General features: G+C 31.4%; 4 protein-coding genes across 5 annotated transcripts; 1 reads left to right on the top strand and 3 right to left on the bottom strand.

The window, feature by feature from the left end:
• Positions 1–4562: 4562 nt before the first annotated feature.
• LOC108741083 (tetratricopeptide repeat protein 17) lies at positions 4563–9234 on the bottom strand. 2 transcript variants are annotated; one of them, XM_018475704.2, is made up of 12 exons: positions 9040–9231; positions 8236–8840; positions 7880–8167; positions 7152–7787; positions 6842–7094; positions 6244–6787; positions 5963–6190; positions 5742–5904; positions 5439–5676; positions 5214–5371; positions 5049–5154; positions 4563–4874 (listed from the first exon to the last, which is right to left on the bottom strand). In XM_018475704.2, the coding sequence occupies exons 1-12, from the start codon at positions 9148–9150 to the stop codon at positions 4719–4721; spliced, it is 3486 nt and encodes a 1161-aa protein (XP_018331206.1). In that variant the 5' UTR covers positions 9151–9231; the 3' UTR covers positions 4563–4718. The 2 variants fall into 2 exon arrangements, with proteins under 2 accessions (XP_018331206.1, XP_018331207.1); XM_018475705.2 differs by lacking the exons at positions 4563–4874; positions 5049–5154 and having other exon boundaries at positions 5218–5349; positions 9040–9234.
• Positions 9232–10732, top strand: LOC108741076 (soma ferritin). Its single transcript, XM_025973672.1, has 3 exons — positions 9232–9428; positions 9850–10074; positions 10138–10732. The coding sequence occupies exons 1-3, from the start codon at positions 9330–9332 to the stop codon at positions 10324–10326; spliced, it is 513 nt and encodes a 170-aa protein (XP_025829457.1). The 5' UTR covers positions 9232–9329; the 3' UTR covers positions 10327–10732.
• A 64-nt stretch (positions 10733–10796) lies between these two features.
• LOC108741094 (ferritin-like) lies at positions 10797–11924 on the bottom strand. Its single transcript, XM_018475722.1, has 3 exons — positions 11305–11924; positions 11164–11250; positions 10797–11080 (listed from the first exon to the last, which is right to left on the bottom strand). Exons 1-3 carry the CDS (start codon positions 11911–11913, stop codon positions 10901–10903), a joined length of 876 nt encoding a protein of 291 aa, XP_018331224.1. The 5' UTR covers positions 11914–11924; the 3' UTR covers positions 10797–10900.
• Positions 11925–12084: 160 nt separating this feature from the next.
• On the bottom strand, positions 12085–14492 carry LOC108741075 (zinc finger protein 143). The gene is made up of 7 exons (XM_025973671.1): positions 14415–14492; positions 13845–14159; positions 13657–13785; positions 13379–13596; positions 13133–13322; positions 12877–13079; positions 12085–12425 (listed from the first exon to the last, which is right to left on the bottom strand). The coding sequence occupies exons 1-7, from the start codon at positions 14416–14418 to the stop codon at positions 12159–12161; spliced, it is 1326 nt and encodes a 441-aa protein (XP_025829456.1). The 5' UTR covers positions 14419–14492; the 3' UTR covers positions 12085–12158.
• Positions 14493–15653: the final 1161 nt, after the last annotated feature.

Here is a 15653-nt window from a genome sequence, read left to right as displayed (position 1 = left end):
CACATTATATTTTCAGTTTTAATTCAATTTTTTTTTTAATTCAGTTTCTTTGTGAACAACAATTCATTTAGACGTAATTTATTGCATAAAAAGTAATGTTAATATCTTAATCTTTCACTCTCTCATCCGTATTTATAAAATAATATTTAAATGAAAATTCCGCAATTTTTTTAAAATACACTTAGGTAAAAAAAAATTTCAGGCAAGTTATTATCAGAGGTCAGATGTTGCATTGCTAGGTTTCTATAACTACTTTAAACATTCATCTGATGAAGAAAAAGAGCATGCTTTAAAATTCATCGAATACATGAATAAGCGGGGCGGAAAAGTTGTTTTACAAAATATTTCTGCGCCCCCAGTTCAGGAATGGCCTACAGTAACTGAAGCTATGGTAGCTGCTCTTGATTTAGAGAAGAAAGTTAACGAGGTATACAAAACTAAAAACTGGAAATACCCTTATACAACTTTGTTGTTGTTTTTTTATATTTAGAAACTCCTCACACTCCATCACATTGCATCTGAACAAAATGATCCCAATTTTGTCGACTTTTTGGAAACTAATTATTTACAGGAACAGGTAGATGCAATAAAAGAGATTGGAGATCACGTTACTAATTTGAAACGTGTGGGAAAAAAATTAAAAAGTATTAAGAAAAACTATTTTGATTATTAAAAAGTATTTCTTTTTATTGTTTTAATGCTATTTTTGTCTAAGATAGTCTAAACTGCTTGAAAATTTAGTAATAACAGTAAAAGTGACAATAAAAATAAATTTTATAAATCCATTATGACCAATGGAATTAAAATTTGAAAAATGGCCAATTAAGAACACTAAAACACAAAATTCCATCTAAAAACGTTTTAAAAAACTAAAATAAATTAGTTATTCTGTTATTAACTTCTGTGTAATACGTAACTAGAAAGAAAACTCTAGTCACTTTTCGTACATTATTTACATTCATTTTATTTCCGGAATTGAATGTAATTATTTTGTAGACAATTTCCTTCAAATTTTTGAAGATGAATCTCACTGCAGCTGCTGGACGCTGCACAAGATTAGCCAGGTTTAAACTCTTGTGCGTGTGACAGCGGCTATTGTGGGCATTCTCGATCTTCGATCTTCAGGAGAGCACACATCTTCATAGGAATAATGCAAAATTTGTCTCGTCATTATTCAAGCATTCTTGGAAATAAGAAGAAGCTTGAGAAAACTGCAACAGAAGTTCGAAATGTATAATGTCAATGTATGATCCTGTAGGATATTCAATTGTTTTTGGATTTTTGTAGTTTAGCGTAAGTTTAACAATTTAAGAAGAATATTCTTGGTAGATTCAATAAAATTTTTGTTGAATCTGATAAAAATATTTGTAGTAAAGGGTAGTTATTAATCGTAAGGTTATTAAACATTGTAGTTTTTAACATATCTACATGATAGGGTCGAAGTACTGATTATAAGCAATATTGTCGTTTATTTTGTGATAATAATTGAAAACATTTTGTATGGCCTTGAATATAGATATATTATAGATTTTTCGTTGTGTTTCACTTTAAGGGACCTTTCCAACGATACCCTAATAGACGACGATGGGGTGGGATGAAGAGAAAAAATTGTTCATTCCTATTTCAGTATTAAAATATCGAAAAAACTGCTAAAGTTACTTTTTAATTTATATATTTCGAAGATGCGATTAATATCATTAAAGGAAGGACACTTTTAGGGTTGTACATAGAGGGACAAAAGAGTAGAATGCTTAGATTTGGGGATGATATAGTAATATTAACATCAAGCAAGGAAAAGTTAGAGTTAGATTTAATTAAAATGGAAACGATACTCATAGATGAGTACGTATAAGAAACTAGGGGATTTCGCTGATTTTCGATGTTTAGGGAGTATTCCATATTTAAGAAGTCAAATAACTTATGAATAGACAGGATCGAATTCCTTTTAACAAAAACAAATAACTAGAAATAGTAATGGAACATAGGGTGTTATACATAGACATCAATAAGAAATAGATGCGATAGGTTGGTAGGACACCTTGTCAGACATCAAGAACTATTTAGGGACATATTAAAAGCAGAAAAAGGGAGTTATAAGGGATAAAAATAGATGTGAACTAGATTACTAAATTATAAATATATAGATAGTTCTAATTTTCGAAAATGCAAAGATTAGCTTATGATAAGAAGTAGAGGTGCATGTTCAACCAGTTTTCGAGCTTAAGACCATATGATAATGATGACGATGATAATAAAAATTCACTCAATACTTTTTTCTTTTGTTTAGTTTACTATTTTAACTAATTAATATATTGTACGTACTCTTAAAACTACAATTCTATCGGAAAATAATTTTTATCGTTTAAAGATAATTTTATTATTATTCTCCTGCACATTACGAAATTATTTGTGTGTTTCTTGCCCATTTTGCTTATTTCATTTCTTCATGTTGTTTAGGATATTTGTATATCGTAAAAAAAACATTCCATCCAACATCGTCCTTTCTATTTACGTGTAAATGTAAATGTGTATAGACAGCTTATACTGCGACATTGCAAAAGGTTAAATAAAAACTTCTTATCTCGAACAGAAAGGCGAGCAAAAAACTTACAATACCATGTGGTAACGCATTATTATTGAAATAAAAAGATATTTTAGTGCTATTTCGTTAGTCGCGATGAACATCAACCGCGGGATGTTTCATTATACGTACGATATCCAAAAAAAAATGTAGTGATTATGAATTTATATTTGTGTTATAAATGAAGCAATACTTTAGTTTAGTGCGTGTTTATAATATAATAATATTTAATCAATAAAATATAATTTTTATAGTGTTGTTTAAACTTTATTGTTAACTATTTCTAAGTGCGTTAAAAAGGGAATTTTACGGGTTACTCTAGTGGTAAGTCTTGTTATCACACTCACATATTCTATCTACGTATTTATTAGACAAATCAAAGCTAAGTTGAAACCAATAAAAAAATAATTTAATGTTGCAACCATCATCGACTTGGCTTTGATTGTTAATAAATTTAAAAAATGGGTTTGACGAAGTTTAATAAAATCTATTGTTTTACTCGTTGAGTTTAGAACTACCGTGTTTTAAACCAAGTGAAATTATTTATTAATCAAAAATGTGTTGTGAAAGTATCATTTTCTCAACTTTCTCAAGAGACTGCAACTGTAACAGGTGAGTTTTTATATTACGCATTTTAATAAGTTTTAATTGTTTTAGAATGTCTATCGTCAATCAGATAGTTTTGTTATAATAATTTTCTTCAAAATAATACTATATTTTGCGAAGTTAAATACGTATCTACTCACGCATTTTAAGTTTCCAAAGTTTTAATACCTAAAAATACTTTATTATTTATGGAATTAAACTATTAGATAGGTACTTAATAATTTTACTTCTCTGTACGTTTAGTCCTGTTGTACAGTGCTATATTAAACATTTTCAATGTTTTTGAGCTTTCTGTACATGTACCATCATATACCGAACGATGTAACAACAAATTGACGAGAGTACGTGCGCACGTTTAAGTCACGCACGCGTAAACTGTTTGATTTAATGTTTTCGCACTTTTCTACTTTCTTTTTTACAAATGAACACATAATACTGAGTTCTTTAATTTGATAAGTAGTTATTCTATCTGAAATAGGTATGCACCTACGATTCTGCGATATTATTTAAATGTGAAATTCCCAAACCTACGTTCTCTTATAATCTTTAGGGATGTTCGAATTAATAAATATCCTGATCGCATATTTTATTTTGGTCATAAAGATTTAAAAATGTTCCCCTCTTTTTAATTAGATACATTATGTTAAAAAGACGTAAGTAAGGCAGGTCTACGTTATAATATACTGGGAGGACCAACTTATCAGTATTATTCAATTCTTAGAAAATACTAATTAAGTCGTTTTTCATCCAAAAATGCATAAATATATTAAAGTTCTATTATTTCTTGGACGCTTGGTCTTTATCTCCAATAAAAATTATCACGATATTTTTATTTAATATCAAGTTATTAAAGTTTTGATGCACTTAAAATTGTATGTGTTCTCATGCCATCGTGAATAGAGGTAAGCAATGCAGTGCGCAATAGCGGAAGAAGTTACTACTTCTGCCTCATCGTAATGTTAGCAACAGCCGCACATCACGAACACAATAATTCGCGACAATCAGCTCGCAGGTTAACAAGATTATACAAAATATTTCCTACACAACGTAAATATGTTTTGTGGGTATTGTACTTACCTTACTGTATGCATCAACACATTTATTATACACTTTTATAACTTATTGTTACATAAGCACCTTATTTATTATATTTTTCTATATATAACTGTCTTATTCAAAGTTGTATTGTTCACTTAATAGCTAAATAGGGAATATAGGCACCACTAAATAAACTAATAATTGCTTTGAAGTCTTTATTAAAATATACTTTCTTTCAACAACATTTGACGAACAAACAATATCCATCTTTATAAAGTTACAGTAAGTTCATTTTTAAAATCACACAATGAACTAATACAAAATGGAATGTTCATCACAAACAAAAGTCTTTAAATAGGTCTCATACTGAAATCATTTAACAAAATAAAAAGAAAATGTAAAATGAACAAAAAAAAACAATAAAACAGGTTGAACACATTGCTTTTTGGTTAAACAATAATAAATAAGTATAGAAAATGGAAAGAGCATACGTCTAAATACGCGTAAAATCCGGTGCATCCCTCAGAGATCCACTTTCGTCAAAAAATAAAGTACATAAAATAGCCTGAAGACGGTTTCTAGCTGGTTCAAAATTTGGTTCTAGAGCCAAAGCTGATCTGTAGAAAGAAATCGCTTTTTCCAAATCACCCTACAATATAGAATTGCAAATTTTAAATCATAAAGAAAATGAAAATGGAAAATACAAATATAAATGACCACTTTTTTGCTAAGATGAAGTTTATAAAAGTTCAAAAACAATTAAAAAAATTGAAAAATTAAAATCGTGTTACTGATTGAGTCAAAAAAAATTTCTTACTCTTACCAAAACGGTATGAACATTAGCCAAAGTGAAATGATTAATCACAAAATCTGGACGACTTTCAAGAGCCAAATACGCCGCTTCCAAGGCATCTGAAAGTAAACCATTCCTGCAAAAAAATAGCCACGATAAATATAAAAGAAAATTAAATCAAGTACAACATGCAACCTTTGAAGAATATTTGAAAGACTGTTAAGAGGCAGATCCTTCATGTCGCTAGGGACAAAATTCAGTGCCTGTCTTATACATGTCACAGCTTCGTCCACGTCCCCAACGATCCTCCAATACAGTGCAGCAGCAGTTGCTAAAATCCAAGAAGTCACATTCTATAAAAACAAACAAATTCCGGTTTAAATTCATAAACCTAGAAAAAGAAAGCGTTGCTGTATATACCTCTTGTAATGCTCTACTTAATTTAACTCCCAACTCCTGAAGGCTACTCCTATCATCGTTGGCCATTAAAGTCAGCCATTCCATCAGGGTTGGTTCGGGAAACTTCTGTAACTTTTTACGTATAAGGGTACTTGTCAAGTAGTCCAAAGAGGTCTTAGGAGCAGGAGCAGCATCAGAACAGTAAGGTTTTAAGGAACCCTTTTCATTATTAGATGTAGATTTCAGCAGAGAACTTATACTGAAAAAGACATTATATAATAATAGTTTAAGTTGTAAAAGAGCCAAAACATCAAAACAGCTTACTCCATATTCCTGGTGGCAATTGACTGCCACATTGAACTGAAATGAAGCCAATCAGAATCTCGAATGTCTCTACAAGTAGTTGCAGAAAGGGGATAAGTACCAGATTTGTCATAAACATGAAGCAATGGTTCTGGTAAAGGATCATCAGTTAAAGAAACAGATACTACAAAATAATTCATCATACTCAAAGAATATAAACTATAAAAGTGGTTAATTTTTACCATAAAAATCCCCCAGGACATTTTCATTTTGTTCTTTTGCCTCCCCATTTCCACTGCCTAAAGAAATCCTCATATGAAAGGTCTGATGAGGATAATTGTTCATGGTTTCCAAATGGGACTGATCAGGTTCATTTTTATCGCCGTTCATGAAATTGTTTACAAAAGAACGACCAAAACCACCCCTGCTTTTACCACAATTTGAAAGGGAAATCTTTTCTTTCTCGAGAACTACAAGAAACCATTACTTTTTTTTAATTTTGTAAGAATTAATTGAGAATTACTTGGGTCCTTTATAGCTTCAGTCCTAAAGCATTGTATAGAAGCAGTCTTGCACTGCTCCCCGTTTGCAGAACAAATAACCCCTTCACCCCTGAAGGAATCCTTATCCGAACACATGCCTTCTGTGATCTTATCAATTTTTATTTTTTCATCTTCATAACTTCCTAATTTCACACTACAAGCCCAAGTTTTAAGTAGATTTTCAGCCAAACCGTTGTAATAATTAGGTTCAACTCTTAGAACATTTTTCATATAATACATGGCAAGTATTGGGTTATTCTTTTTATAATGAAGCAGAGCCAGTAGAAAGTTTGTGCTGGGTTCCACGTAATTGACTTGAAAAGCTAGCATTGCAAATTTGAGGGCGTCATCCACGAGATCCAACTGATGTAAAACTGAAGAAATCGAAATAATAACGACATCTGTATAGTCCTTTGGGACAGTTTGAAAAGCCAGATCGAGACAGTTTAACGCGTTTTTTGTATTTGAACGTATTTGCCAATAATAACTTGCTAACGTTGCAAGTAACCACCCAGGAGCTGTTTTCTATAATTAGATACATATTACAAACAACAATTAATAATTAATTAAGTCAGAAACCTTGTACATGGCAGTAATAATTCTTTGGCCAATTTCAGCCTCGTCAACTTTACCATCGTTAATATAATTTACGAAATGTTTATGAAAAAAGGGATGCATTTTCAACGGTTTGTTGAAGGTTTGTTTAACGCTCGAAGGAAGATAAATTTTATTAAAGTCTTTGCCAGAATGTTCACAAATGGGAGGATACCATGGAAGGGAATGTTCAAAACCATTTGGAAGATCTATCAAGTCTGATATCGCCTTAGAAACCCTAACAGAGAGAATTGTATATTGAGCAATTACAATACGTAAAAGACAAAAGTCTTACTGGAATCCTTTATTTTCTGGAGGCAAAAAGACCGGAATATTAAGTAACTCTTTGGGATTAGGAGGTAGGTTCCATTTAACACATTCTTCTTTACTTGGCCATGACGTGGCATCAAAATATAAATCGTTTGATAAAGAAAGAGTGGTCGGATATTTTGGATGAAAAGCAGGGGGAATATTGAACGAACCTCCCTCGAAATTTATTGAATTCAATCTGCTATTACTGCTGCTTTCGTCCATGATCTCTTTCACATCTCCTTTTTTATTTTTCTTTGCTGAGAGTGTTTTACCTCCAGCAAAATTTTTACTTCGCGACATTTGTTCAGAAATCTTCAACGTTTCGCTCTCGACATTCTTCAATAGCTTTTCTAAATTCAAATTCATATCAACGTGCAATCCTACAGCGTTCCTAGTATCGGTAAAGTCACAAATAATTGTTGATTTTGAATCGGCTGCATCCCGTTGAACGCAACGCTGTCCTCTGTGAGACAAAAAGGTTTCAATCTTATCAGCACCGTATTCGGCAATCCTTGTTTCAAATGGAACCTGTTCCCACAGGAGACGTTCTTGTAAACGCAACCACTGCTGTTGCTGCCCGTGATATTCGTGCAAATCCGATAAAATTTGTTGTAAAGAGCTAAAATTATTTTTTTATCAATTTATAAGTCCTTTCCAAAAGGGTTTGTAACTTAGAATTTTGTTTGAAATAACAAATAAATAATTGCTTACTCATGAAGTTGTGACAGAAGAGTCTCCAATTTCTTGTGACATAACGTAGCATATTTAACAGTAGCAACAATGTCATAGTCAGGTTGCAATCTCAAAACATTATCATAACATGCTACAGATCGATTGAAATCTGTCAGAGCAGCATAAACATTACCCAGTGCAAGATAATTTAAGGGCTGAGCAGGAGCATGATCTATTGCAGCATGTAGAAGAATTGCAGCATCTTTATGATTATGACTCTGATGAAAAATTCCAGCTAAATTAAGAAGTGGAATGTCCTGATATTCTCTAAAATTAAAACCAAACATGCTTTCTTTATAGGAAACCTTTTAAGGCACGTTTAATGGGTAATATACCTTGGAACAAAAAATAAGGCTCTTCTAGCACACTCAATAGCCTTGGGAGCATTACCTTTAATTCTCCAATATAAAATACCTAGATTATAATGCAACCATGAGGAAGTATTAGCCTCTAGTTCAGAAACAATGAGACTTCCAAATTCCTCAGTAGATAATCCTGATAGTAGATGTTTCAGTCCAATTTCAGCAGTCAAAGTTAAATTATGCCTATTTATCATAGAGCCAAGATGTTCATAAGCAAACATACTAAAATCCATATTAAAATGTTTACTACAATCAGGTTCCGATGAAGTGGTAGACCCATCATAGTTTCTAGCTTGTAATTCTTTATGAAGTGCTTCTCTTTCACTTCCATTGGAACCAATACTTGCATAGAGATCAATTTCACTAAGAGGCTTTTCTGCTTTCAGGCAGTTTTGATCTTGGGAATAAATTTTTGATTCCAAATCAGATGTTCCATCTAAACCTGCCCATTTTTGGTCTATTTCATTCTTGCGATTAATGAGATCTTTGTATAATGCATTAATGTTGTTTTGACGTGTTTCCTGGTCTAACAAAGCTATGAGATCATATGGTCTTCTCAAATGAAAAGGAGAATCCAACTAAAAAGTTAACACAACAAAACATAATTATGAAGTGCTACTGTTGTTGTAGTATTGAAATTCCATATTCACTGATGCTACTACAAAATTCAATCTTATCAGTTGGATAAAATAAAACGTTTACTACAACGAAGTGCAAGTGTTATTGTTTATAATATTTGTTCTGCAAGCTTTTAATCCTTTGAAATATTTAACTTACTTGTGTTTGAATCCGGCCGTTTTCAGTTACAACCCAGTGAGTAGTAGCCGTTATTTGCAAAGTGAAGTAAAATAATAACACAAAACATACGTAGAGCCGACATTTGATCATTTTTCTTTTCAAAAATGCATAAAAATCTTATCTTTCCATTATTGCTTTAGCAGCTTTCAACAAAAGTTCATGTGACAGCTGTCATAACAGAACATGCGTGCTTATTATGCTTGTTATGCAACCAGTATAGCAGATGTGCCTGGTAAACAGCATAAACGGTCATATGATACCTCTTCAAAATGTCCTTAGTTCGGCAAAATTTTTCTAAAGAATGCGAAGATGGAATAAATGAACAAATAAATTTAGAGCTTTTTGCAAGTTATACTTACATGGCTATGGTAAGGTCCTTTTTTACACATTTTAAGTAACGTCATTATTTTTAAAACCCTTTTAATAGCTCCTTCTTCTAAGGTTCTATTAATCAATAACAAATTATAAAATAAATAAACTACGCATTTTTTAGCGTTTCTTTTACTTTTTTTTTAATTTCTTTAGTTCAGCCCATTTAGTTAGTTAGTTCTATTATCTTAATGTTAGTAATAAGTAACAGACATTTTATTTTCCTATTAATAACATTAGTTAAAAATAGATACAAAAAATTTTATATTCNGAACAACAATTCATTTAGACGTAATTTATTGCATAAAAAGTAATGTTAATATCTTAATCTTTCACTCTCTCATCCGTATTTATAAAATAATATTTAAATGAAAATTCCGCAATTTTTTTAAAATACACTTAGGTAAAAAAAAATTTCAGGCAAGTTATTATCAGAGGTCAGATGTTGCATTGCTAGGTTTCTATAACTACTTTAAACATTCATCTGATGAAGAAAAAGAGCATGCTTTAAAATTCATCGAATACATGAATAAGCGGGGCGGAAAAGTTGTTTTACAAAATATTTCTGCGCCCCCAGTTCAGGAATGGCCTACAGTAACTGAAGCTATGGTAGCTGCTCTTGATTTAGAGAAGAAAGTTAACGAGGTATACAAAACTAAAAACTGGAAATACCCTTATACAACTTTGTTGTTGTTTTTTTATATTTAGAAACTCCTCACACTCCATCACATTGCATCTGAACAAAATGATCCCAATTTTGTCGACTTTTTGGAAACTAATTATTTACAGGAACAGGTAGATGCAATAAAAGAGATTGGAGATCACGTTACTAATTTGAAACGTGTGGGTGAAGGTCTGGGGGTATATATGTTTGATCAAAAACTCCAAGAAGATTAATATTAAGGATAGGTATCTTAAAAACGCGCACTTTACCTTACTTATAATATGTAGTATAAAATATATCTGTTACAAAAGTGTTTATCAAAAATAATAAAAAGTAAATGTCTCATATTTTTGGTGCAAAAAATAAGAATTTTCGTTCGTTTTTAAAGCAGACGTCTAGAACTATTTTGTGTAACTGTTACTATTTTTGCTAAAGTTTCGGCATATATGTTATTAGTTTTCTTTAGAACTTTTATAGATTGAAGGATAGTTTGCTCATATTTACACTTTGACTTACTTTATTATTTTCAAATAATATACGATATTAGACATTTATTGTTAGTATACACTATTGTAAGTACTTTACAGTCAATATTTAAAGCATGAATTTGTTAAACACAAATTAAAAATCTAAAACCTCTTTTGCTTTGTTTTAATAGCAATCAGTAACAATTAAAAAAATAAAAGACTCGATGAATCAGTGGTTGATGTATAATATAACTTTATTGCGTCGGTATTTTGCGTTCATTATAAGGACAAAACCAAATAACTACGTTACATAACTAGATTGCATGCAAAGGATTTATCCTTAGATGTAAGAATTAGGAGGTATATCGTGACCCCGGATAACTGTTTCGCCTTCTTTTTTGCTGAAAATTCTGAACAGTTCTCTATCAAACAAATATTCTCCGCAGCCACATCCGCGTCCGCACTTAGTCATTTTACTATATCGCACCAACAAACGCGTTAATTCATTTATCGATTCATCCTACGTATTAGAGAAAAATAAGGGATAAACATGTACTTACTTACATATACATTTTATGAATCTAATAAGTAGAACGGAATTACCTGTTCGCGTACAAATTCGCCTTGAATTAAATCAGCAAGACCAAAATCCCTCTCCTTTTCCGCAGAGTGGCATAACTTTACTAATTGCTGTAAAAAATATCATAAAAAGGTCCCTACGATTTTTTTAAGAAAAGGTCTTACATCTCTAATACAGGTCTCCAGTTGGATAGCATTTATTAGAACATTCTGAATTCCCTCCCAGTTTTGATTACAAGGTGGTTCTATCGTATTTAAATTTACTACCCCTCCTCTCATCGTCAAATATTTTATTAATACGTCTGCATGCCCTAGTTCTTCTTTGTACATTTTCTTAAAATACACGTAACACCCAGGTAAAGCAACGTCAGTTCTTGCAAAAAAACAAGCCATTGATAGATAAATATATGAAGCTTGAATTTCTTCCAAAATCTGATGATTTAAAGATGTGTGTAAAACTTCACTTAAGGGCTTCCTAGGGGGTTCGGGAGGGCAAGACTCTTTTGAATAACGAACACTGATGTAATGGTCTGCAGAATTGGCATTTTTAAGTAAATTTTTACTGGAACTACTCTGTTCTAGAGATGACAAATATTTATAAGAGAACTTTGTTTTACTGTTATCATTCACAAGAAGGGGGTTCGAGCTTTTTTTTAATTGGGGGGATGATTTGTAACGGTTTGGTCTGGTTTTTGGTGTCAAGAATTCACTAATTTCTTTTTTAAAACAATTTATCTGTGGTTGAGAATTTAAATTTAATAGTTTTGTTAACATTTTTTGTAATACAAGTAATTTTGACAAATTATTAATTCTAAAAAATGACGNACAGCAACGAGAATTTTGCAATTAATGTTACCTTCCTGCTATAGTAGTAACTGCATAATTAACCATCTGTCTATTATTATGTAATGTTATTCAATCTATTTAAAAATCGCATTACATCGCATATTTTATTAAAAAGAGATTTTGAGGGCTTGAGGAAATTAAAATTATTATATTAAATTAAATTAAGACATTAATTAAAAAACATCTATATCATCTTCATCTTCATTCTCGTTAGCTTCATTTTTAGGTTCAAATTTTAAAGTGAGTCCATACTTAGAATAAATCATTTCACTACCATCGTCTCCAAAAACCACGTCGTGTTCACCAATTTTATGCGTTTTCAAAGATGACTCCTGTTTAAAGGACATAGAACAATATGAACAATTAAAAGGTCTCGTTTGCTGATGAACATAATTGTGCTTATAGAGGGAAGAATACTCGGTAAATCTTTTGCCACAGCCCTAAAATAAAAGAATTAATAACTTTAATGCAAATACAAAATAGTAGAGATAATGATAAGTAAAATTTGTGACATTGGTAAATGCGCAGATGTTGCTAACTTTACGAGGTAGAAATTTGCCCTTCTCAAAGGCGTCTGTGTATATAAAAAGTTTAAAAACTTGATATTAAATATAAATAATACGACATTGAATAATAATATTATATAATTTATATTGTCGATAAAAAGCAAGAGTCAAAGGAATGGAACTAAAAAAAATTGTTCAAAATTTATACAGTAGTTTTTACGTGCTGGGCACACTCGCATTCCTAATATCTGTTAAATGTGTTAAATTTAAACGCTGAACAAAAGTAAATGATAAAACAATTCTATAATCATATAAGCAATTAATTAATATAAATTTTGAAAAAAAAAAATTAATAAAACGAATATTTCGAAAAATGAATATTTACTATAACGTTGCAAACGTAGGGCTTCTCTCCTGAATGTATTCGAATATGATTCTTGTGATTCGTTGCAGAAGAAAATCCCTTCTTGCATGTTGAACAAACATAAGGTCTTTCTCCTGTATGGGACCTTATGTGAACCTTACGAATGTTGGAAGTTGTAAATGATTTCCCACAACCCTCTATAGGGCACATAAAGGGTTTTTCACCTGTAAAACAATACTTGCATTGAGTTTTAATGTAATTTTTGTATGTATTTTACCAGTATGAATTCTGTTATGTTTTTGTAGATCTCCTGATGTTTTGAACTGTTTTGGGCAAACTTTACAAGGGTACGGCTTCTCCCCTGTGTGTATTCGTAAATGAGACTTGAGGGAATATCCTGTAGTAAAAGTCTTCACACAGTGGGTACATTTAAAGGGCCTGTTACCAGTGTGAACACGCTTATGAACCTTTAAAAGAAACAACACTTGAATTTATATCAAATTGCAATTATTAATGAGCTTACTGAAAGGTGATGTGAAGTACTATATACTTTTCCACAGCCCACATATTCACAAACCCATTTCTTTGACCATTTTTTTGTTTTTGGCTCTTCAGTTGTAGCAACATGTGTATTTCTATTTACTGCAAAGTTGTTAGACTTTTCAATTATAGACTTCAATAGGTCAGAATCAATAATTGCACAGGTCCCATCTTCTAACTGAATTTCCTGGTAATTGGTTTCTAAAATACCACAAGATTCAACTGAAACATGTAAAACATAAATATTATTTTAATTATTACCCTGACAAATATCAGCACTGTTATCATCTTGAAAATCAGTAGTAAACTCTCTATCCAGTTGCTCATCATCATTCTCCTGAATTTCACAATCAGGAACTTCATCTGACTGACAAGGAATTAAACTACTATCTAAACATTTTGATTCATTATTGTATTCTGGCTGTTTCATAAGAGGCAATTTCACATACCTGTTAGAACGTTTTGCGTTAGATAAATCTGACCATCTTCTGTAGTAACAAACATGTTTGAAACAGTAGGGTAAATTACACCTAATGGATCGCTAACACTTAAAAGTGCATTTGAATCACACCGTGCTGTATTTTCAACTTCTTCCTCGTTTTCTTCGTTTACAGTAATGTACATTACTGGATTTTCTTCCTCTTCTTGCAATTCATCTTCATCATATTGAGCAACTTCATCATGATGGGCTTTTTGCAAAAATATGTTTTGATCACCTACCACAGTATAGTACTGCAATACGTAATCTTCAGGGTTGTCCTCATCTAGAATGAAAACTCGCTTTATAAATTAAATTTCACTCACAATATTGAGAACTAATTAAAAACAAATCTTTTTTTTATAGAGTAAAATATTGCGTAGATGCCTTTTGTTGTCAACATTGAAAGATGCAATTTATACAAAATCTTAATATGTAACGCTGTAGCAAATGATTTTTATATAAATGAAATACAAAAAATAATTGAAATTTGAAATATACAAATTTGAAAACAAATAAGCAAAGAATCTTGGGAAATTACCCATAACCCATAACGATGATCATAACCTGTAAATAAATTAAATGGTTGTGCAAATCAGTGAAGTTAGGCTTAAACTACGAAAGCAATACCATGAAGTTGCACAGTACGATTTTAAAAAAACACATATGTACTACAAAAAATAAAAGGCTGATTAATTAATTTCAACTCAAGAGATAATTATTTAAAAAAATTATATAGAATCTGATGTTGCTCGCGATTTACGAATGCGATACCAATTTGCTAAAGCATACACAATAACTTAAACATAAAAAGCGCTCCTAAAATTATTAGGAGACGAAAGGTATTTACTAAGATTTAAGAAGTAATAATTATGTAAAAAAGTACGTAGAATCTGATGGTACCAAGGGCTTTCGAGTGCGGTGCCAAATTGGTACATTCCGGCATTGCTTTTGATAAAGCGCACACAATAACATAAACATCAAAAGCGCTCGTAAAATTATTCGAAGGAGAAAGGTATTTACTAAGATTTGAGAAGTAATAATTACGTACAAAAGTACGTAGAATTTGATGGCACCAAGGGCTTTCGAGTGCGGTGCCAAATTGGTACATTCCGGCATTGCTTTTGATAAAGCACACACAATAACATAAACATAAAAAGCGCTAGTAAAATTATTCGAAGGAGAAAGGTATTTACTAAGATTTGAGAAGTAATAATTACGTACAAAAGTACGTAGAATCTGATGGTACCAAGGGCTTTCGAGTGCGGTGTCAAATTGGTACATTCCGGCATTGCTTTTGATAAAGCGCACACAATAACATAAACATAAAAAACGCTCGTGAAATTATTCGGAGGAGAAAGGTATTTACTTAGATTTGAGGGGTAATAATTATGTAAAAAAGTACGTAGAATCTTATGGTACCAAGGGCTTTCGTATGCGGGGTCAAATTGGTACATTCCGGCTTTGCTTTTGATAAAGCACACACAATAACATAAACATAAAAAGCGCTCGTGAAATTATTCGGAGGAGAAAGGTATTTACTTAGATTTGAGGTGTAATAATTATGTAAAAAAGTACGTAGAATCTGATGGCACCAAGGGATTTCGAGTGCGGTGTCAAATTGGTACATTCCGGCATTACTTTTGATAAAGCGCACACAATAACATAAATATAAAAAGCGCTCGTAAAATTATTTGCAGATGAAATGTATTTACTAAGATTTGAGATATAATAATTATGTAAAAAAGTACGTAGAATCTGATGGTACCAAGGGTTTTCG

Source organism: Agrilus planipennis, unplaced genomic scaffold (assembly GCF_000699045.2).
Source record: "Agrilus planipennis isolate EAB-ADULT unplaced genomic scaffold, Apla_2.0 scaffold229, whole genome shotgun sequence".
Classification (NCBI taxonomy): Eukaryota; Metazoa; Arthropoda; class Insecta; order Coleoptera; family Buprestidae; genus Agrilus; species Agrilus planipennis.
The sequence above is the reverse complement of the archived record's forward strand: the minus strand, read 5'-3'. Positions and strand labels throughout refer to the sequence as shown.